The sequence below is a fragment of the Mobula hypostoma genome, chromosome 19 (genome assembly GCF_963921235.1).
Source record: "Mobula hypostoma chromosome 19, sMobHyp1.1, whole genome shotgun sequence".
In the NCBI taxonomy this organism is placed as follows: Eukaryota; Metazoa; Chordata; class Chondrichthyes; order Myliobatiformes; family Myliobatidae; genus Mobula; species Mobula hypostoma.
Window position 1 is genome coordinate 50,024,197 of NC_086115.1, and position 18,305 is coordinate 50,042,501.

The window sequence follows — 18,305 nt, forward strand, 5'->3', positions numbered from 1 at the left end:
ATTTTACAGAGCGCCTAGCCAGCGAATACATGCTGGGGAGAGTAATGAACACTGCACTATTTTGAGAGTATCTTTCATTTGCTTGTCCCAGAATGACCTGCTGCTGGAGAATGGACAAATGCAGTTGGCTGTGAAGATAGTTCAAAGCCACTGTTCATTAACTTACGTATGTTAATAAGTGGTAGATGTTGCTGGATTCTTTTGTACTTTGGACACTTCAATGCCAAAGTTTTAGGTGTGTGTGTATATATATATATATAGCTTTGTTGCTTTTGAATTTTGCACAGTACTGTATTTGTCAACGTGGAGCAGAAAGTGAGTTTGTAAATCTGGTGGGAGCAAAAGATGTTGGGAATGGTGAAGATGGAATGTTGCAGGAGGGGTATGGGACAGGTGGTAGAGAAGGAGTGCCGGGGCGGGGGCAGGGGTGGAGCGCGTAAAGACATACCCAGCCTTGAGACACCAGCCAAGGTTATTTGATTCCAATCAATTGGTTTATTGATCCTTACAGAACGTCTCTCTGGTGCTTCCTGCTCCCTCCCCTTTCCCTTTCCCTTTCCCTTTTCCCAACCATGATTCCCTTCTCCCTGCCCCCTTCCCACTCTCAGTCCATAAGAGACCCATATCAGAATCAGGTTTATCATTACTCACATATGTCATTAAATCTGTTTTTTTTTCCCAGCAGCAGTACAGTGCAATACATAAAATTACTACAGTACTGTGTGTGTGTGTGTGTGTGTGTATTTATATATATAACTTTTGTACAGTACTGTAGATGTGGACAATCTATAATCTACTTGACAATTCCTAAATAATAATCAGATAGGACTGAGTCACAAAAGACGTGAAAATGCTGGCATCTGGAGCAACATTCAATATGCAGGCACTGATGCAGAGCTTTGACCCGAAATATGGATAATTTCTTTCCTCCCGTAGATGCTGCACAACCTGCCGATGGCTCCAGCACGTCGTTTGTTGACCCAGATAGAACTTCCTGCCTGTATCTCCTGCCATTCAGTTCTTCCTGTGCAACTGCTATGTGCTACTGAAAAGGCCCAAATCCTCCTCATTCTGTTATTTTTCTGCTCCTCTTGCTGAAGTTCCCCAGGAGGGATTCCGCTTTCTCGCATCCTCAGTTGAACAGGCTACTGTGAAGAGGGAGCTCTGTGTATAGTGAGTACCGGAAGGTTCCAATGAAGTGCTGATACTTGAGAATTCAGAGCTGGCCTTTAGTCTTTCAACCACATCCATTTAATCAGCTGATCTGATTGAACACCCAGTTGGGCGGTCTTTCATTGATTCTGATATGGTTATTATCCTATAGATCTCTTGAGTATGCCCACCCACAAAAAATGAATCTCAGGATTGTATGTACATTTATGTACATTGAGAATAAAATTTACTTTGAATTTTGATTGTAACCATATCTTATTTCAGATGGGCAGAAACAATCTCTCTTGGATTTCTTTTGCTGCTATGGCTTTCATTACAGTGGCACTTAAGTAGGGTAGTTAGAGAAGTCAAAGTGTGGGACCTGTGGAAGGAGAAGATAATCCTAATGCCCAATATCCAGCTTTCGGTAGGGTCTGGTGTGAAGATGATAAGAAGCTGTCACTGTCTCTTAATGGAGACCTGCGAGCATCCATGATCTCTTGCCTTAAAACTGCCAGGAAGTTCTTCTCAGGGTCCATCGTGACCTGAATTTTGACGTGAATGGAAGGTTCATGAAGAGCTCTGGGGTCTGATTGGGAGCAAAGAGTATCAGAGAGGTATCGTTTAGAATAGGCTGAGCTTAATGGAAAGTGGAAAAGCTCACACACATCATCTGTCCCAAATCAAAACTAGAGATGATGTCTCCTCAACTCCAGAGTGCCAATGACCTCAATGCTGTGGAGAACAGCAAGCTGTGAAATCTAGCGTGTATTAGCTTTGTCCAGTTGGAACCATCCTGAGGTTAGGAGGGTAAATGTGACTGTCACCAGGACCTGGAACATTCCAAGCATGGTTACAAACCGAGTGCTTGGACTGTAGTGGACACACTCGCTGGGAAAATGGAGACACCGCTTTCTCCCTTATTCAGGGGAGGGAGAACCTGTGGCATGTCGAATAACGGGTGAAACGCAAAGTCTCTGGGTACTGCAAGTGTGTGTATTTGCTGTTGCTTTGCTCACACTTGAGTGCTTGGTGGCGATGTAGATGCTTTTTTTTGGTGTTCGGGGGTGAGGAGGGATTGTTGCCCGCCGCTGCTTATGCGCGGGAGGAGGGAGCTGGTGGGGGGGCTTTAGGGTTCTAACATTTAACTGTCGTTCATCTTTGGGGGCACTCCTGATTGCAAAGAAAAAGCATTTCAGGATGTATATTGTATACATTTCTCTGACGTTAAATTGTACCTTTGTACATTTGAACACTCTCTGTGCGAACTACCTTGGTGTCAATAAGCCTCTTGTGAACACCTTTTTGCTCTGAGTGAGAATCAAGTCAAAGTTCAAAGTACATTTATTATCAAAGTGTGTGTACTATATACAACCTTGAGGTTCATCTCCTTACAGGCAGCCATAAAACAAAGAAACCCAATAGAACCCATTAAAAAAAAGACCATTGAACACCCAACGTGCAGGGAGAAAAATTGTGCAAACAACCAAAGCAAGCAAACAGTTGAAGTTTGCAAAGTGAGTCCGCAGCCGGGGAGTCGGGCATGACTGCAGCGATCCAGTTGCCTGGTAGTTGCAGGCCGCAGCCTCAGTTCAGTACAGAGACAAGAAAACCTCATGGAGCAGCGAGCTGTGAGACCCTTCCATGCCTCTTCCTTCCGTGTGAACCTCTGTCCACGTTGCAACGATGTCTGTGGAGGCCTGGCACGTACACTAATTGTAAAGAATGTTCTGAAACGGCAGCGGGAGGTCAGAAGAAGCTTCAGTGATGATTGACACCACATTTTGGCAGGAGTCGTCAGTCTCCAGTGTGGTCTCAAGCGTAGAGCAGGAGTTGTGAGTGAGGTTGTGAGTAAAACTTTTAAGTAACTCAATTGCAGAGCAAACTGCAATATAAACACCTAGTTTCTGTGTGTGTGAAGGGGATTGGAGGAACAATGGAAATATGTGGCTGACCTTGGATTATTGTAAATATGTTCATGTCTGTCTGGTGCTGGAAATACTTCATCTGTGCAAACTTAAATCATTCCTGGAAGTGTTGGGTGAAATTTCCAGACTGATGTAAAGTGTGCCCAAAATGTTAACTTTTGCATTTCATTCTTGGTTTTCAAACAAATTAGTGTTATGTGATCAAATTTGTCGACAACGTGTACAGAGTTGAGCAGCAGAACTAGGTTTACTTACTTACTGCCATTACACCGTTGGTGTTTAGGGCAGCAATGAAGGTCCTCCATCTCTGGTGGTGTTCAAGGTTTTCTTCATCACGTCAGTAGTTTCCACTCGGTTTTCACCACCGTCGTTCATGCAAGTCCCAGGTGGAGACTCTGGAATACCGTCACACTCAGATGTAGGAGGGTACTTCATTGCTGTTTCCATAACAATTTCGTTTTACCAGTCAGGGTTATTAGTCCTGAGCTGACCTCCTGAACCTGCAGGACTGGTGGACCACTCTTGGTATGTCCTCTACCCTTTGACCTGTTTGCCATGGATGACCCTACCAAGAGCCAAAGCCTTGATTCCAGTCAACATAGCTCTCCGGGTCATTGAGTCACGCAAGCCTCCAAACCCAACGACAAGGCTGTGGTCCTCTTGAAGGAGAATTTGTTTTGGGATATTAAAACATTGCATGTTTACTTAACATTATTATGGTGTGGCTTGAGGAGAAAAAATGGCCGACTGTGATTTAACTGCTAAAGTTCTGAGGTATATAAATATTTTTCTTAATAACATCCAGTTGAAGCCGAGATCACAACATCCAGCATGTGGACTGATAACAGTATGAATCTAAACTGCAAAGATAACTCAACAGTATTTTACAATTAGTCTCTAGCTGTACAACAGAACCTTCTGCTGATATTGTGTGAAAATTGAAACAGTGATTTGTTAATAACCACAAACATCATGGATATACTGATGATACATCTAATACAAACAAAACAAAAGATTACAGTAAATTCTTGACTGCTCTCCAGAGATCGCTTTGAAATCAATGTCTGCAAGATGTGCTGTTGTTGAAGACAGCAAGCTGTTGACAAGTGCCTCGTTATTAAGATATTTTAGCAACAGCTTTTCCTCATCAGTTCTCACCTGCTTCCACACACCCCCTTCCATGGCTGTGATCAGTAGATAGTCAGAAGAGTGTTCCTAAAAATGCTGGTTCCACCTCCCGCCCCCACGCACAAATTCAATCTAATACAGATTGCTAATACAAACAGTGCAGCCAGTGTGAGAAGTAGGCACAACAGAGACCGATCAGTATGGTTTCTTACTCTCATAGAACATAAAATTGTGTTTAATCACAGATTTATGAAACATTTCCATAAGCATTTTAGAGAGCAAGAAGCTTTATCAGAAGGCAGTTCGGCACTGTCTGCAAAGGGGACTTCGAATTTACACAAGACAGAACACGACCTCATCTAGTGATCACAATTCCATTGGCTTCAAGATAACTGTGGAGAAGGATGGGACTGGTCCCTGGGTTGAGATTCTAAATTGGAGAAAGGCCAATTTTGATGGCATGAGAAAGGATCTGGCAGCTGTGGAGAGGGGTAGATAGTTTTCTGGCAAAGGGTTCCTGAGTATGTGTGAGAAAAGTGAAATATTGAGAGTGCAAAGTTTTGTATGTTCTTGTCAGAATAAAAGGCGAGGGAAACAAGTTTAGGGAACCTTAGTTTTTGAGGGATATCGTGGCCTCAGTTAAGAAGGAGAAGGAGGTGCATAGTAGTTATAGGCAGCAAGGAATAAACAAGGCTCTGACCTTTCTATCCTCGGCTTTCACTGCTGCCAAAATGAAGCCATGTACAAGCTAGAAGATCAGCATCTCGTATTCTTCATGGGTAGTATGTGACTGAACAGCATGAACAGTAAATTCTCAATCACCTCCTATCTACCCCACTCTTCTCTCAGCCTCCTGACTTCATCTTCCAATCAAGTCCTTCTCATCTGGGTTCTCCTGTTGCTGGAGAGCTCTTGTTCTGCCCCTCCCGTCATCTCCTTATACTGGTGACCACCGCTCAGTCTAGATGAAGGGGTTCCCAACCTTTTCTTTTATGCTGTGGAGCTTTACCATTAACTGAGGGGTGGGTAGACTCAGGCTGGGGAGCCCTGGTCTAAATGAAGGGACCATCACTTTGTTGTTCATTTCCCCCTACAGATGCCGCCTGACTCACCGAGTAGCTCATCTTTTGTTTTGCACCAAAATATTTAATTATGTTTCTAATATAAATTATTATAGTTTTCAAAGCAATGTAAAGAGGCATCTTCTAATTAATTTGGGTGAGGAGCTAGTGGGTTTTTGGTGTCCACGAGCAAGTCCCTATAGGAGAAGGAGGGAGGACTTAGGTTTCTTGAGGTACATTAGATGAGAACTCCTCCTTTAATGAAACAGTTTCCTATTGAGTTGTACTGTTACCTCAGTTCATCCAGGAGTCTCTCAACTTAAGTCATCACTTCACTTTTTGTTGATTATAATTTGTAGTATTGTTTGCATTAATTGGCTACAAATTTGGATGGCTTATATTTACTTCAATCAGCCCTGAATTGTACCTTTTAAAGTGGTCAGCAGATGTGGGAAGGACTTTGACATTTTTACCCCTACTGCTAATTCTCTCTCTGCTAGTGATGGATGTGTGAGATTGGGCTTATTATTGAGAGCTATATATTAAAATGGAAGGTATAAAAGTGGAAAGGGAATGTTTAGATACTAGAGCATTACCACAGGGAACTATTGAATTCATGGATATTTCAGATTCAGCAAAGAATTGACCAATACTGAAGGACGAAGTAAAATAAATGAGAACAGGATATGCTAATATTGGTGAAGACAAAACGAGCTGGGTGGTAGCCTCTTCCACAGTAATCCTATGATTGATAGTCAGTGTAGACTTGATGACCCAGAGGTCTTGTTTCTGTGCATGGTGCTACCTAGTAATGAGGCACTAGGATAGTTCCCAGCTGTCCAATTCTAACAAACCAATTGTCACTGCTGGCGACCTAGCACAGGTTGTTATCCTTGTATGACGTGCCCTCCAGTCAACCTAGTAATGTTGTTCCACAAAGTCAAAGAAATGTATTCAATCCTTTATTAGCAGCTAGCAAACATGTATGCAATTTAAACGTAATTAAGTGTTCAACAAAAGAAATGACAACCAGCAGTCCCCAGAACCAAACTTCCCAGAACAAAGCATGAATATGTAACTTATTCCCTTTGTTTTAACCGGGCCCAAACCCATGTGACTTGTTACCATAATCAACATAATAAATGTGCGACACAGAATACAAAGCAAATAGAGAACAGGTACATGGCTCCTACAATGATATTAGACACGTATATGATGTCCTACATCATGACTAAAAGAGAAAAACCTGCAAGCATTATCTTTAGCTGGGTGCAGGACGAAAGCAAATCAAGGAGAGAAATTTTTGAGTAGAGTGGTTATTGAAACCAATTTGAATTTGTCACAACCATGTGTGAAATTTCGAATAAAACTGTCTCAGAATGAGTTGTTTCACTTTTTCTTTATTGTTCTACCTTTTCTTTATTGTTCCTCATGCAAGTTACTTACTGTCCATTATGCTGTTGGCATCTAGGGCAGCAGTGACTGTTCTCCATGTCCGTGTTTGGCAAAACCAGTTTTGGTTTTGGTCTTGGCATTGTTCAGGGCTTCCTTCCTTCATGTAAGTTAACTTTACTTGAGGTGAAGTGGGTAAATGCTGCACTGTTTCAAGACTGGAATGTGCGAGTTCTTTAGTTCTAAGGAGGAAAGAAAGGCTTGCATTAATAGATTTTCTTGGAAATCAGAATGCATCATATAGCAAACTGTAGTCTCCGGTAAAAGGCAGGTAAAATACACCTAGTTTGGGCACAGCAAGTTCCCACAAGTACACTGAATTAAGGACCAATAAATCTATTTTTAAGGTGCAGATTGAGGGTAAAATGTTGGCCGCCACTTTAGTGTTAAAGCCCTTAGCCCCCTTCAGAATAATGTAGTGGTGCTCCAAAGATCTCCAATTGAGAAAACAGATGAGCCCTAAGTTTAATGCCTGAAGCAATAGGTCTACATACAACAGGTCAACACTGTATGGAGGTGTTTTTGTGTTTTTTATTGGATTTGACACAACAGGCTTCTGAATCAGTTGCAAAGGTGTTATCTGTTGAGTTGAATTTCTAAATTCAGTTAATCTGAGTCCTGGAAAACGTACTCTTTATCAAGTGGAAAATATTTTTTTTTCCTGGTACAGGACAAATTCCCAGTTGAGCTTCTAGCAGCATGCTTTCATTTGACATTTTTCAAATATATCATTCACTGATTTATAATAGATGCTAATAGAACCTCCAGTGTCAAGAGGAAACTTGAGTGCTTTGCTATGATAGTGGAAGGAATTTTTAAATTCCCACTTTTTGAGTTTTTCTATTACTCTGCAGTTAGTTAATAAACTGGGCTGTGTGTTTTCAAATCCAAAAGACCAGTTCAGTTGCAAGTAGAGTATTTGTGTTAATAACGTCCCAGGTTTTTTTTTTCAGAAGCCAAATCAGAAAGGCAGACTTTGTGGTGAAGGTAACACCACTCTTTAATTTATTTATGTAAATTTAGAAAGATAACTTAAACTTTGAGAAAAACAACTACCTTTTAATGACCTAGAATATGAATAGTGGAGCATTGATGTAATAAGCATCATTTTGAATTTTATCAATTTAATGTCTTCTGCTTACTTGTTTTAAAATTGTGTATGCAGTGATTTTTTTTTTGCAGAGGAACCAGGAGTCTCTACACAGTTGTTAATTATGGTGGACAGGACACTGTGGATTTTCTGTGACTTTCTTGGTTGGGCGTCAGCCAATGTTTTTTCTGAGGTGCTGAGAGAATAGAGTTTTCACAGTGGGATGCTTGGGACAAAGACAGATGAGACGCGAGTGCCCAGGAGGTCCAGATGCTAAGTAATTGTGAACAAATTATTCTTTAATGGAAATGACATTACACTTCAGGGGGAAAGAAAAGATCTACAAGTGTTTGTAGGCGGAGTGCGAACAATAATACTAATAATTTGACAAAGTAGACAGAAAAGAGTGCAGGACATCCAGCAACTATCTGAAGGTCATGCATGTGATGATTCCTTAAAATTGCTGTCAAAGCCATCTCTAGGACCCATGTCACTTAGGGTCAAGAACCATTCTTTAAGGACAGAAAAGCAGTCAATATTTGTTGAAAGGCATATAGAAGCCTTTGTTAAGGAGTTTTACCTATGTCACGAGTGTCCCTGGCTTCCAGTGCTCAGCACATTATCCATCATGTTCTCAGCACTACCTTGGACAAGCAAGAGGTTAAACAAAGTGGTATCCAATGACGGAGAAACAACTTCAAGGATTCCGCAGCAGGTTGCTGAGGTTCTGAAACATGATGGAGAAACACTAGCAGGAATTCACATATGCCCATCCCTCCATTCTAGGAAGAGGAGAGGGTGCGAAAGGACAGTGGGGATACTGTAATCATAACCATCTCTCTTAGATGCCTGGATAGGGTCTCCGTTCTGACTGTCACAGGAATTATGATGAGGATCCCCATTGTCTACCTCATCCCAATGGCTGAAGAGCTTCTCGGGGCGTTACAATGAGGATTCCATCCATCAAGTACAATGCACCACGCTTCGTTGAAAATGTAAGGACAGCACCAACCACTGAACTTAGCCATTTTCGACCTCACAAAGGCCTTTGATGTCAACAAGCACTCAAGATCATAGAGAGTCCTCAAAATTTGGTTGCCCTCGGTAATTGATAGCCATTCCTTGTCTGTCATATGATGCCCTGCCAGTCCAACAGACAAAATTCATGCCACCTCCTGGATCTGTCACAGCCTGCAGCCGAGACGGGTAAAAGCAACCTTCCTTTACATGGCTGTATCATTACACCATTCTCTTCAATATTCCTTTCTGCAATATTACACTTCATAGTCCAACATCTTCTCAGGTAAGCTACAGGATGTGTAGAAAGCCGTTTAATCTGTGTTACCTCCACTGCAGAATCAAAATTGGTCCACTTCAAACTCAATTGTACAGACAGCTTTCATATATACATGTACTCCGGGACCAAGTTTCAAGCTGTTGCTAACTCCTTCACTGAATGATGCAAGGATGAACTTTGCGTTGATGCAGTGCACTCAGTGATCTTCTCTGCTGCTGCCCCCGTGGCCCAGTGTTGACTCCCAATGATCAAAATTCATGGTGAAGCCTTGGCAAACCTTGGCTTTTCCATGACAAAAAGAGCCACTTCACTGAAAGCAAATGGAGATAAACTGCAGGTGCTGGAAAGCTGAAATAAACTCAGAAGATGCTGGGAACACTCAGCATGTCGGGCAGTATCTGTGGAAAGAGATGCAGATTTAATGTTTTGGTTCCAAGGCTCTTCACCAGCACGGGGAAAGAGAGAAAACGTATTTGGAGTTCAGTAGCAGAGAAGGCTGGGGAATATTGTTTTTGAGACTGAGACAAAATGTGTTTATATGGTATTCAGAAGAACATTATGTTTGTTTTTGTCTGTGTTGTGTGCTGCGAATAGCTTGGCTGCAGGAAAGAGAGGGGAAAACTGAGCCAAAGTCACAGATGGAAGACTGCAAAAATGGTCAGATATTATACAGACCGAAAGAAAGATCAGGTTACTTTAAGTTGGATAATTTACTATTGGGTCTGGAAGACTGCACTTTGTCCCGGTGGATGATGACGCGTTCTTCCTCAAGCAGGAATCAGTAAGGGCAGACACTGATCATGACATTGCACACTGTGCAACACAGTTCCTTGCCAACTTAGATAAAGAGTGTTCAAAATTCCTCCAACCACCGTGCCTTTTCATGACTCTTCATACTCAATAAAAGCTCTTGGTCAATTTACCAGCCAAAATCTGCACTTCCCTGCATGCTTTAGAGAGATGGATGGACCTCCAAGGCATTGGAGAATTAGCATCAACAGTGAATCCACAAACTCCTCCGAATATTTCTTTCCCAGGCCAGGACGTTCAGCAGGAAGTCTCTGATCACATTCAAGCAGCTCCGACAAAGTCTTCATTGTCCATGTGCCTCATGTTGGACCTCAGAAATGAACACTTGGCTGCCTAGCTCTATCACAAGAGATTTCCTGGAGGGCAGGGAGAATATTTTAAGGATCTTATCAAAGAACCCTTGGAACAATGCAAACATTTTTGCGGATGCATTAGAATAACTCGCTCTGTAAGTGAACAATAGAGAAGGGGCATCCGGAAACTCAGAGCACCCTGAGAAGTATATGGAGATCTATCTAGTACAAACAGTGGAATAAAATTCCTTCAACCACCATGCCCTTCCAAGACTCTTCAACTCCCTCTGAGCATAAATGGAGTGGAATCAAGTCATCCTTGATTCCAAGTTTCCTAATGAGAAAAGTATGAGTTTTGATGCATTCAGCTTTAACAAGTAAATCAGTTGGCATCTGGTTGTTAAGTTTGTACATGATAGCGATCATAAAGTTTATCAGTTGGGTTCATCTATAGTCTGAACAAATGATGGTTTTCCTCTGAGGCCATTTTCAATGTTACATTTCAGAACAGCGATATCAGTTGAACAAGGCTCTAAGTTATCCTTATTTAACAATGAGGATATTTTGAGCCTATAGAACATTTGAGCTAATCATCATCTCAAATCAGTGATCAAAACAATCAAACTTTTTTATTGCAGGAAGGAAAAATGGTGCCTGGAAGAAACTATGGGGCTTCATTTACAATAAAATCAAAACGTTTTCAAATGTTATGTCAATGTAGAAGTGGTAACACGTGGATAAAAATGCACTTCTTTAATGAATGATCATTGTGACTTCCATCCTTGGGTTGGCTGGTGGTAATGCAAAAGGCACATTTCACTACATGTTTCAAGGAATAAATTAATCTGAATCTGAATTTTATCCAAAAATATAAGAGCATTTTAGGAGCATAGTTATAAAAGTAAGTGGAAATTTTATTAATATTTCTGCTCAAATCTTTAACTATTGACTTCCAGTGTTTTTTCACGAGAGCATTGAAAGATGCTATGTATTCATTTCCACCTGTACTCTTTTTATTAACTTGTTATCTTCCCTCTACCTTTCATCCTCACTGGAAGATCATGACCCAAACAGCGTGAGTTGTCCATTTCCCTCCATAGATGCTGCCTGACACTTTGCCAGCACTCTGTTGATTGTTTCAAGTATTCAGTCTTGGATTTATTGAACAAAAAAAAAGCCTGATCTGTCTCTCTTTTTCTCTCCATGGTATTGGACAGTTATGAAGAGCCTGCTGTAGTACACACCCAGCTAGATCTCAGTCTCTCTTGAAGTGGAAGATGTGGCTTAGCATGGTGACTACTTACTACGGCCCTCAGTCTAATGAACTCAGAGAGCTGACTATGATACCATGGTGACTCTTTTAATGAAAGATCTGGAAAACAACAGCTTGGATTATGGTATTCATATTTTCACCAGAGAACTGGTAAGCTTATTAGTTAAGCCATATGTATGGATTTTTAAACATTTAATTAAAAAAATATAAATAGATATTTCCACAGATATTTCAATTATTCAGCTTCAAGGTTAAAGTGTAGTTTTTATAAACTTTCAGTAGCGTAATCTAGTGCTTAATATGTAAATTTAATATCAACTAGTTTTGTTGGTGTAATTTATTTTGATTTCACTGTGATGGTTGAAGTCTTTTATTTGACCCTGCAATAATACATGGCGGCCTACATCATTCCCAAAACCAGTACAGCAGTTATACAATAATTGCAGCTGTTACCCTGGTAATTGGAGCAGCTGCTGAAATAATATACAATAGTTTAGGAAGGTTAGTTAATATTAATTTTCACATTTTTGTAGTTGGTTTCATGCATTAGGAATTACAACTAATATTTAAGCAAAGGTTCATAAAGGCCTTTTGAGTTAGATTTCTGGGGAGGATCTTTTTAAAATCAATACATGATATAAACTGTAAGCCTTGCCATTAGTGCTAATTTTAGCTCTATTTATATCCAGCATTTTAAAGTCAATACATTTGTGCTTGATGTTATTGCCTTGGTTTTTGATCCTTATTTCTGTCCGACCTTCAACATCACTCACCTGTGACGAGGTATCCTGGACAGTGATGTTCCTTATTTTTTTACCATGAGCACTTGAACTTGTTGATTTGTAAAGACGACTGGAAGTTTTTAACAGAGTTGCCGTGCCTTATGCAGACAGGTGCAGTATTTATGTGCATGAATGCAGCAGTGTGGAAAATCCAATTGATGGTCATTTCAAGGGCAGATTTTCCTTTTCAATGCTTGGGCATAAGAACTTGGCAAGGCAGAAACATTTATCACAAATTTGGGCACAAGTTGTTATGATTTTCTTCATTCATTAAATCAACAGCTGCTTGTGTCTGAGTTTCCAGTATGCACTTTTTGGCTGCCAGCCTCTTGTACCGTAACATCGAAGAGTAAAGTTCTTCCCTAATTTTTTGAAATGGATGCTGGACATGATTGGTAGAACAAACTGAATGAGGTAAAAAGTCTTTTTAATTTTAGTACAGGTGCACATGCCTAAAAAATGATGTTTAATAATAAGAACAGACCAAAACCTGAGATCCCTTTGTTAACATTTCTTTGTTTCGAAAGTTAATTGAAACATGAATCTACCTAATTACTCCAGTTAAAGAGGCAAAGAAGTGTGTGCATGACTGACTCTGTGATCTGAAGTTCCGGGACGAGACAGAGCTACATTGAACTGAACTGGTCACACTGGCTTAATCTGTGGAAGTCAAACTTAGAACAAAAGTTTAACTTCAATGTTCACTAAACAGCATTGTTGTAGTCATAGTCATACTTTATCGATCCCGGGGAAATTGGTTTTCGTTACAGTTGCACCATAAATAATTAAATAGTAGTAAAACCATAAATAGTTAAATAGTAATATGTAAGTTATGCCAAGAAATAAGTCCAGGACCAGCCTATTGGCTCAGGGTGTCTGACCCTCCAAGGGAGGAGTTGTAAAGTTTGATGGCCACAGGCAGGAATGACTTCCTATGACACTCTGTGTTGCATCTTGGTGGAATGAGTCTCTGGCTGAATGTACTCCTGTGCCCAACCAGTAAATTATGTAGTGGATGGGAGACATTGTCCAAGATGGCATGCAACTTGGACAGCATCCTCTTTTCAGACACCACCGTCAGAGAGTCCAGTTCCATCCCCACAACATCACTGGCCTTACGAATGAGTTTGTTGATTCTGTTGGTGTCTGCTACCCTCAGCCTGCTGCCCCAGCACACAACAGCAAACATGATCGCACTGGCCACCACAGACTCGTAGAGCATCCTCAGCATCGTCCGGCAGATGTTAAAGGATCTCAGTCTCCTCAGGAAATAGAGATGGCTCTGACCCTTCTTGTAGACAGCCTCAGTGTTCTTTGACCAGTCCAGTTTATTGTCAATTCATATCCCCAGGTATTTGTAATCCTCCACCATGTCCACAGTGACCCCCTGGATGGAAACAGGGGTCACCAGTGCCTTAGCCCTCCTCAGGTCTACCACCAGCTTGTGTTTCTGTATGTAAAGCAGTAGAGGTCGCAGGTTCTTGCAGCTGTCAGCATGTATCCCAGCAAGTATGATCTTTACAGCTAGCTACAGAATGAACAGGTCAAGTACATGTGACAACCTTCCAGATGCCGGAATGCTGTCACTGACCAAGTGGATCCTGCAGTAATGGGGGTGTACAGTCAGAAAATTCCAGGATGGTCAGAGAGTCAGACAGACTCCTAAAGAACGTTGCCCAGAGGAGGCATGGTGTTTTCACAAAGGACATTGCGAAGACTACAGCCAGGGTCTCCTAGCAGGAGACTGATGGGGAACAGTCAAGGACATGAGTGCACTTTATGAATGCTTGTGCTTCAGGGTTGCTTGCAACGCAGGTAAATACCTTGGCCTTCTCTGTCTGCTTCTGTGTGCTGAAGGAAAATTATATGGTCTCTTCTGATCAATCTAGGGACCTGGCAGTTCAATGGTTTCCTGAAAGTGGCTTCTCAGGTAGACATGGTAGTTAGGAAGGGTTTTGGCATGATGGCCTTCGTCAGTCAAACATTTAGTGGAAAAGCTGGGATGTTACATTGCAGTACAACAAGATGTTGCTGAGGCAACGTGTGGAATATTGTGCTCAGCTTTGGTCACCCTGCTATAGCAAAGATGGCATTATGTTGGAAAGTTAGCAAAGGAGATTTATGAGGATGCTGTGAGGGCTTGAGGACCTGAGATATTGAGGGAGGTTGAGAGGGTTGTGTCTTTATTCTTTGGAGCGCAAGAGAATCAACTGTGATCTTTCAGAGGTGTAAGAATCATGAAGGTTGTTGGACTGTGTCAATGCTTGATCTTTATGGGGAATCAGGAACTGGATGGCTTAGATTTATGTTGAGAGAGAAGAGATTTAATAGGAACTTGTGGGGCAACTTTTTCACCCAGAAGGTGGTCAGTATATGGAACGAGCTGCCAGGAGAGGTGGTTGAGACAGGTGCATTAACAACATTTAAAAGTTATTTAAGCATGGACAGGAAAGGTATTGAGCAGGGGCTCCCAAGCTGGGGTACATGGACACCTCAGTTAATGGTACAGGGCCATCCCTTAAAAAGGCTGGGAACCCCTGGTTTAGAGGGACATGGGCCAAATTCGGGCCTATGGGACTTGCTTAGACGGAAATCTTGATCAGCATGGACGAGTTGGGCTGGCGGGGCCTGTTTCTATGCAGTATAGCTCTATGACTTTAATCACGGAGGCCAGTGACCTCCTAAATGCAGAGGTGGCCAGGAAATGATACATGGTAAGAATCAATTGTAGTGTTCTAAAATGAACCTGAGGCAAGATCCATTGCAGAATGCTGCTGTGCATTCCCAAACTCGTTGGCAAAATAGTGAAATCACATTATGGGCCTATCTTTGAGGTTCAAAGAGGTCACAGATCTAAGTGAAGTAAATGATGCAGCCGTGGTTTTAGGGAAACTGGAATAATGAGAACAACAGGAGTTCTGCAGATGCTGGAAATTGAAGCAACACACATCAAAGTTGCTGGTGAACGCAGCAGGCCAGGCAGCATCTCTAGGAAGAGGTACAGTATATAGGGACTGGACATCCATGGTGGTGTCCCGTTTCTACCTCCTATCCAAGATCCACAAACCTGTCTGTCCTGGCAGACCTATTGTCTCAGCTTGCTCCTGCCCCACCGAACTCGTTTCTGCATACCTCGACACGGTTTTATCCCCCCTTGTTCAATCCCTTCCTACCTATGTTCGTGACACTTCTCACGCTCTTAAACTTTTCGATGATTTTAAGTTCCCTGGCCCCCACCGCTTTATTTTCACCATGGATGTCCAGTCCTTATATACTTCCATCCCCCATCAGGAAGGTCTCAAAGCTCTCTGCTTCTTTTTGGATTCCAGACCTAATCAGTTCCCCTCTACCACCACTCTGCTCCGTCTAGCGGAATTAGTCCTTACTCTTAATAATTTCTCCTTAGGCTCCTCCCACTTCCTCCAAACTAAAGGTGTAGCAATGGGCACCCGTATGGGTCCTAGCTATGCCTGCCTTTTTGTTGGCTTTGTGGAACAATCTATGTTCCGTACCTATTCTGGTACCTGTCCCCCACTTTTCCTTCACCACATCGACGACTGCATTGGCGCTGCTTCCTGCACGCATGCTGAGCTCGTTGACTTTATTAACTTTTCCTCCAACTTTCACCCTGCCCTCAAGTTTACCTGGTCCATTTCCGACACCTCCCTCCCCTTTCTAGATCTTTCTGTCTCTGTCTCTGGAGACAGCTTATCCACTGATGTCTACTATAAGCCTACTGACTCTCACAGCTATCTGCACTATTCCTCCTCTCACCCTGTCTCTTGCAAAAATACCATCCCCTTCTCGCAATTCCTCCGTCTCCGCCGCATCTGCTCTCAGGATGAGGCTTTTCGTTCCAGGAAGAGGGAGATGTCCTCCTTTTAAAGAAAGGGGCTTCCCTTCCTCCACCATCAACTCTGCTCTCAAACGCATCTCCCCCATTTCACGGACATCTGCTCTCACTCCATCCTCCCGCCACCTCACTAGGAATAGGGTTCCCCTGGTCCTCACCTACCACCCCACCAGCCTTCGGGTCCAACATATTATTCTCCATAACTTCCGCCACCTCCAACGGGATCCCACCACTAAGCACATCTTTCCCTCCCCCCCCCCCGGCTTTCCGCAGGGATCGCTCCCTACGCGACTCCTTTGTCCATTTGTCCCCCCCATTCCTCTCCACTGATCTCCCTCCTGGCACTTATCCTTGTAAGCGGAACAAGTGCTACACATGCCCTTACACTTCCTTCCTTACCACCATTCAGGGCCCCAGACAGTCCTTCCAGGTGAGGCGACACTTCACCTGTGAGTCGGCTGGGGTGATATACTGCGTCTGGTGCTCCCGATGAGGCCTTCTATATATTGGTGAGACCCGACGCAGAATGGGAGACCACTTTGCTGAACACCTACGCTCTGTCCGCCAGAGAAAGCAGGATCTCCCAGTGGCCACACATTTTAATTCCACATCCCATTCCCATTCTGACATGTCTATCCACGGCCTCCTCTACTGTAAAGATGAAGCCACACTCAGGTTGGAGGAACAACACCTTATATTCCGTCTGGGTAGCCTCCAACCTGATGGCATGAGCATTGACTTCTCTAACTTCCGCTAATGCCCCACCTTCCTCTCATACCCCATCCGTTATTTATTTATATACACACATTCTTTCTCTCACTCTCCTTTTTCTCCCTCTGTCCCTCTGACTATACCCCTTGCCCATCCTCTGGGATCCCTCCCCCTTGTCTTTCTCCGCAGACCTTCTGTCCCATGATCCTCTCATATCCCCTTTGCCAATCACCTGTCCAGCTCTTGGCTCCATCCCTCCCCCTCCTGTCTTCTCCTATCATTTTGGAGCTCCCCCTCCCCCTCCCACTTTCAAATCTCTTACTAACTCTTCCTTCAGTTAGTCCTGACGAAGGGTCTCGGCCTGAAACGTCGACTGCGCCTCTTCCTACAGATGCTGCCTGCCCGTTCACCAGCAACTTTGATGTGTGTTGCTGGAGTAATGAGAACTGTTTTGTTCTGAGTAACTAAGAACTAATTTGCACTGCAGGCTAGGCTAAAAATGTGACAACTATTATTGTAGTTGGAGAAATCTTACACTGGGAGGGAGTTCCAGTAAGAAACTCCCACAACCTCAGAAAAGGAAGAGACTAGTTTCCCTTCAGACACACAGACACTAAGAGATGTATGTCAAATTCCTGTACTCTGAATGCTGATTACAGCTTCAACTACATATAGCTGTTTTTTGGGAGTTATGAGCAAATTTGAATAGCAGAACAGGCTATTTCTTGAAATTTGATGGGATCTGGCATTGTCGTTTGTAAAAAATTGACTGAAACTCATTTTAAATTAAGTAAATAATCCCATGCAAAACCCGGGAGGATTCCAGTATTGGCTTTCATGGAACTTCTGCCCAGGAGGTGCAGGGGTTAAAATGAGTTCAAATGAATAGTTAGCTATTAGTTGGATTATTGCAGAATTTTATTACTTAGGGGATATCTTTGAGACTTTTATTTTTTAATTGTGTTCCTGATGATTATTAACCTCTAGTTTCTGAGAGATTTTGCCTTTGTTACTCCAAGTATTTTCTCTGGGCTGCTGTATAAAAAGTGAAACCTGTTTACTGGTTCACTGCTGTACTGCACAACTGAAGAGAATTTGCAATTCTTTTACTTTGCACATTATTTGATTAGATTTTACCAATGCTTTTATACTTTTCAGAGAGAGCGTCAAATTTTTACTCTAATCTTGCCATATCCTGTTGAGCATAATAGCTTGAAATTAGCTTTTAATCTTTTACTTGAGTGACTTTCTAAGATGATAGAAAGACCCTTCTAGAATGGAGAGAGCTGGGTACAGACTGGTGAACAAACAATAAATAGATCTGTATAAAATTTATCTAATATGATTATATTTTAATACCCTAGGTAATTTCTAAAGTAAGTACATGTTTGGCACAGCTTTGTGGACTGTATTGTGCTGTAGGTTTTCTAGGAGGGGTGATTGATAAGTTCGTGGCCTAAGGTAGAAGGTCAATT

At 42.3% G+C, this 18,305-nt stretch overlaps 1 protein-coding gene across 3 annotated transcripts in view; it reads left to right on the forward strand.

The window, feature by feature from the left end:
* fam53b (family with sequence similarity 53 member B) overlaps nucleotides 1-18,305 on the forward strand; it is a 133,722-nt gene that overhangs the window by 24,533 nt on the left and 90,884 nt on the right. For all 3 annotated transcript variants that reach the window (XM_063071849.1, XM_063071851.1, XM_063071850.1), the window contains exon 2: nucleotides 11,429-11,634. In XM_063071849.1, coding sequence (XP_062927919.1) covers nucleotides 11,560-11,634 — 75 coding nt within the window. In that variant the 5' untranslated portion in view covers nucleotides 11,429-11,559. The remainder of the gene's footprint in view (nucleotides 1-11,428; nucleotides 11,635-18,305) is intronic.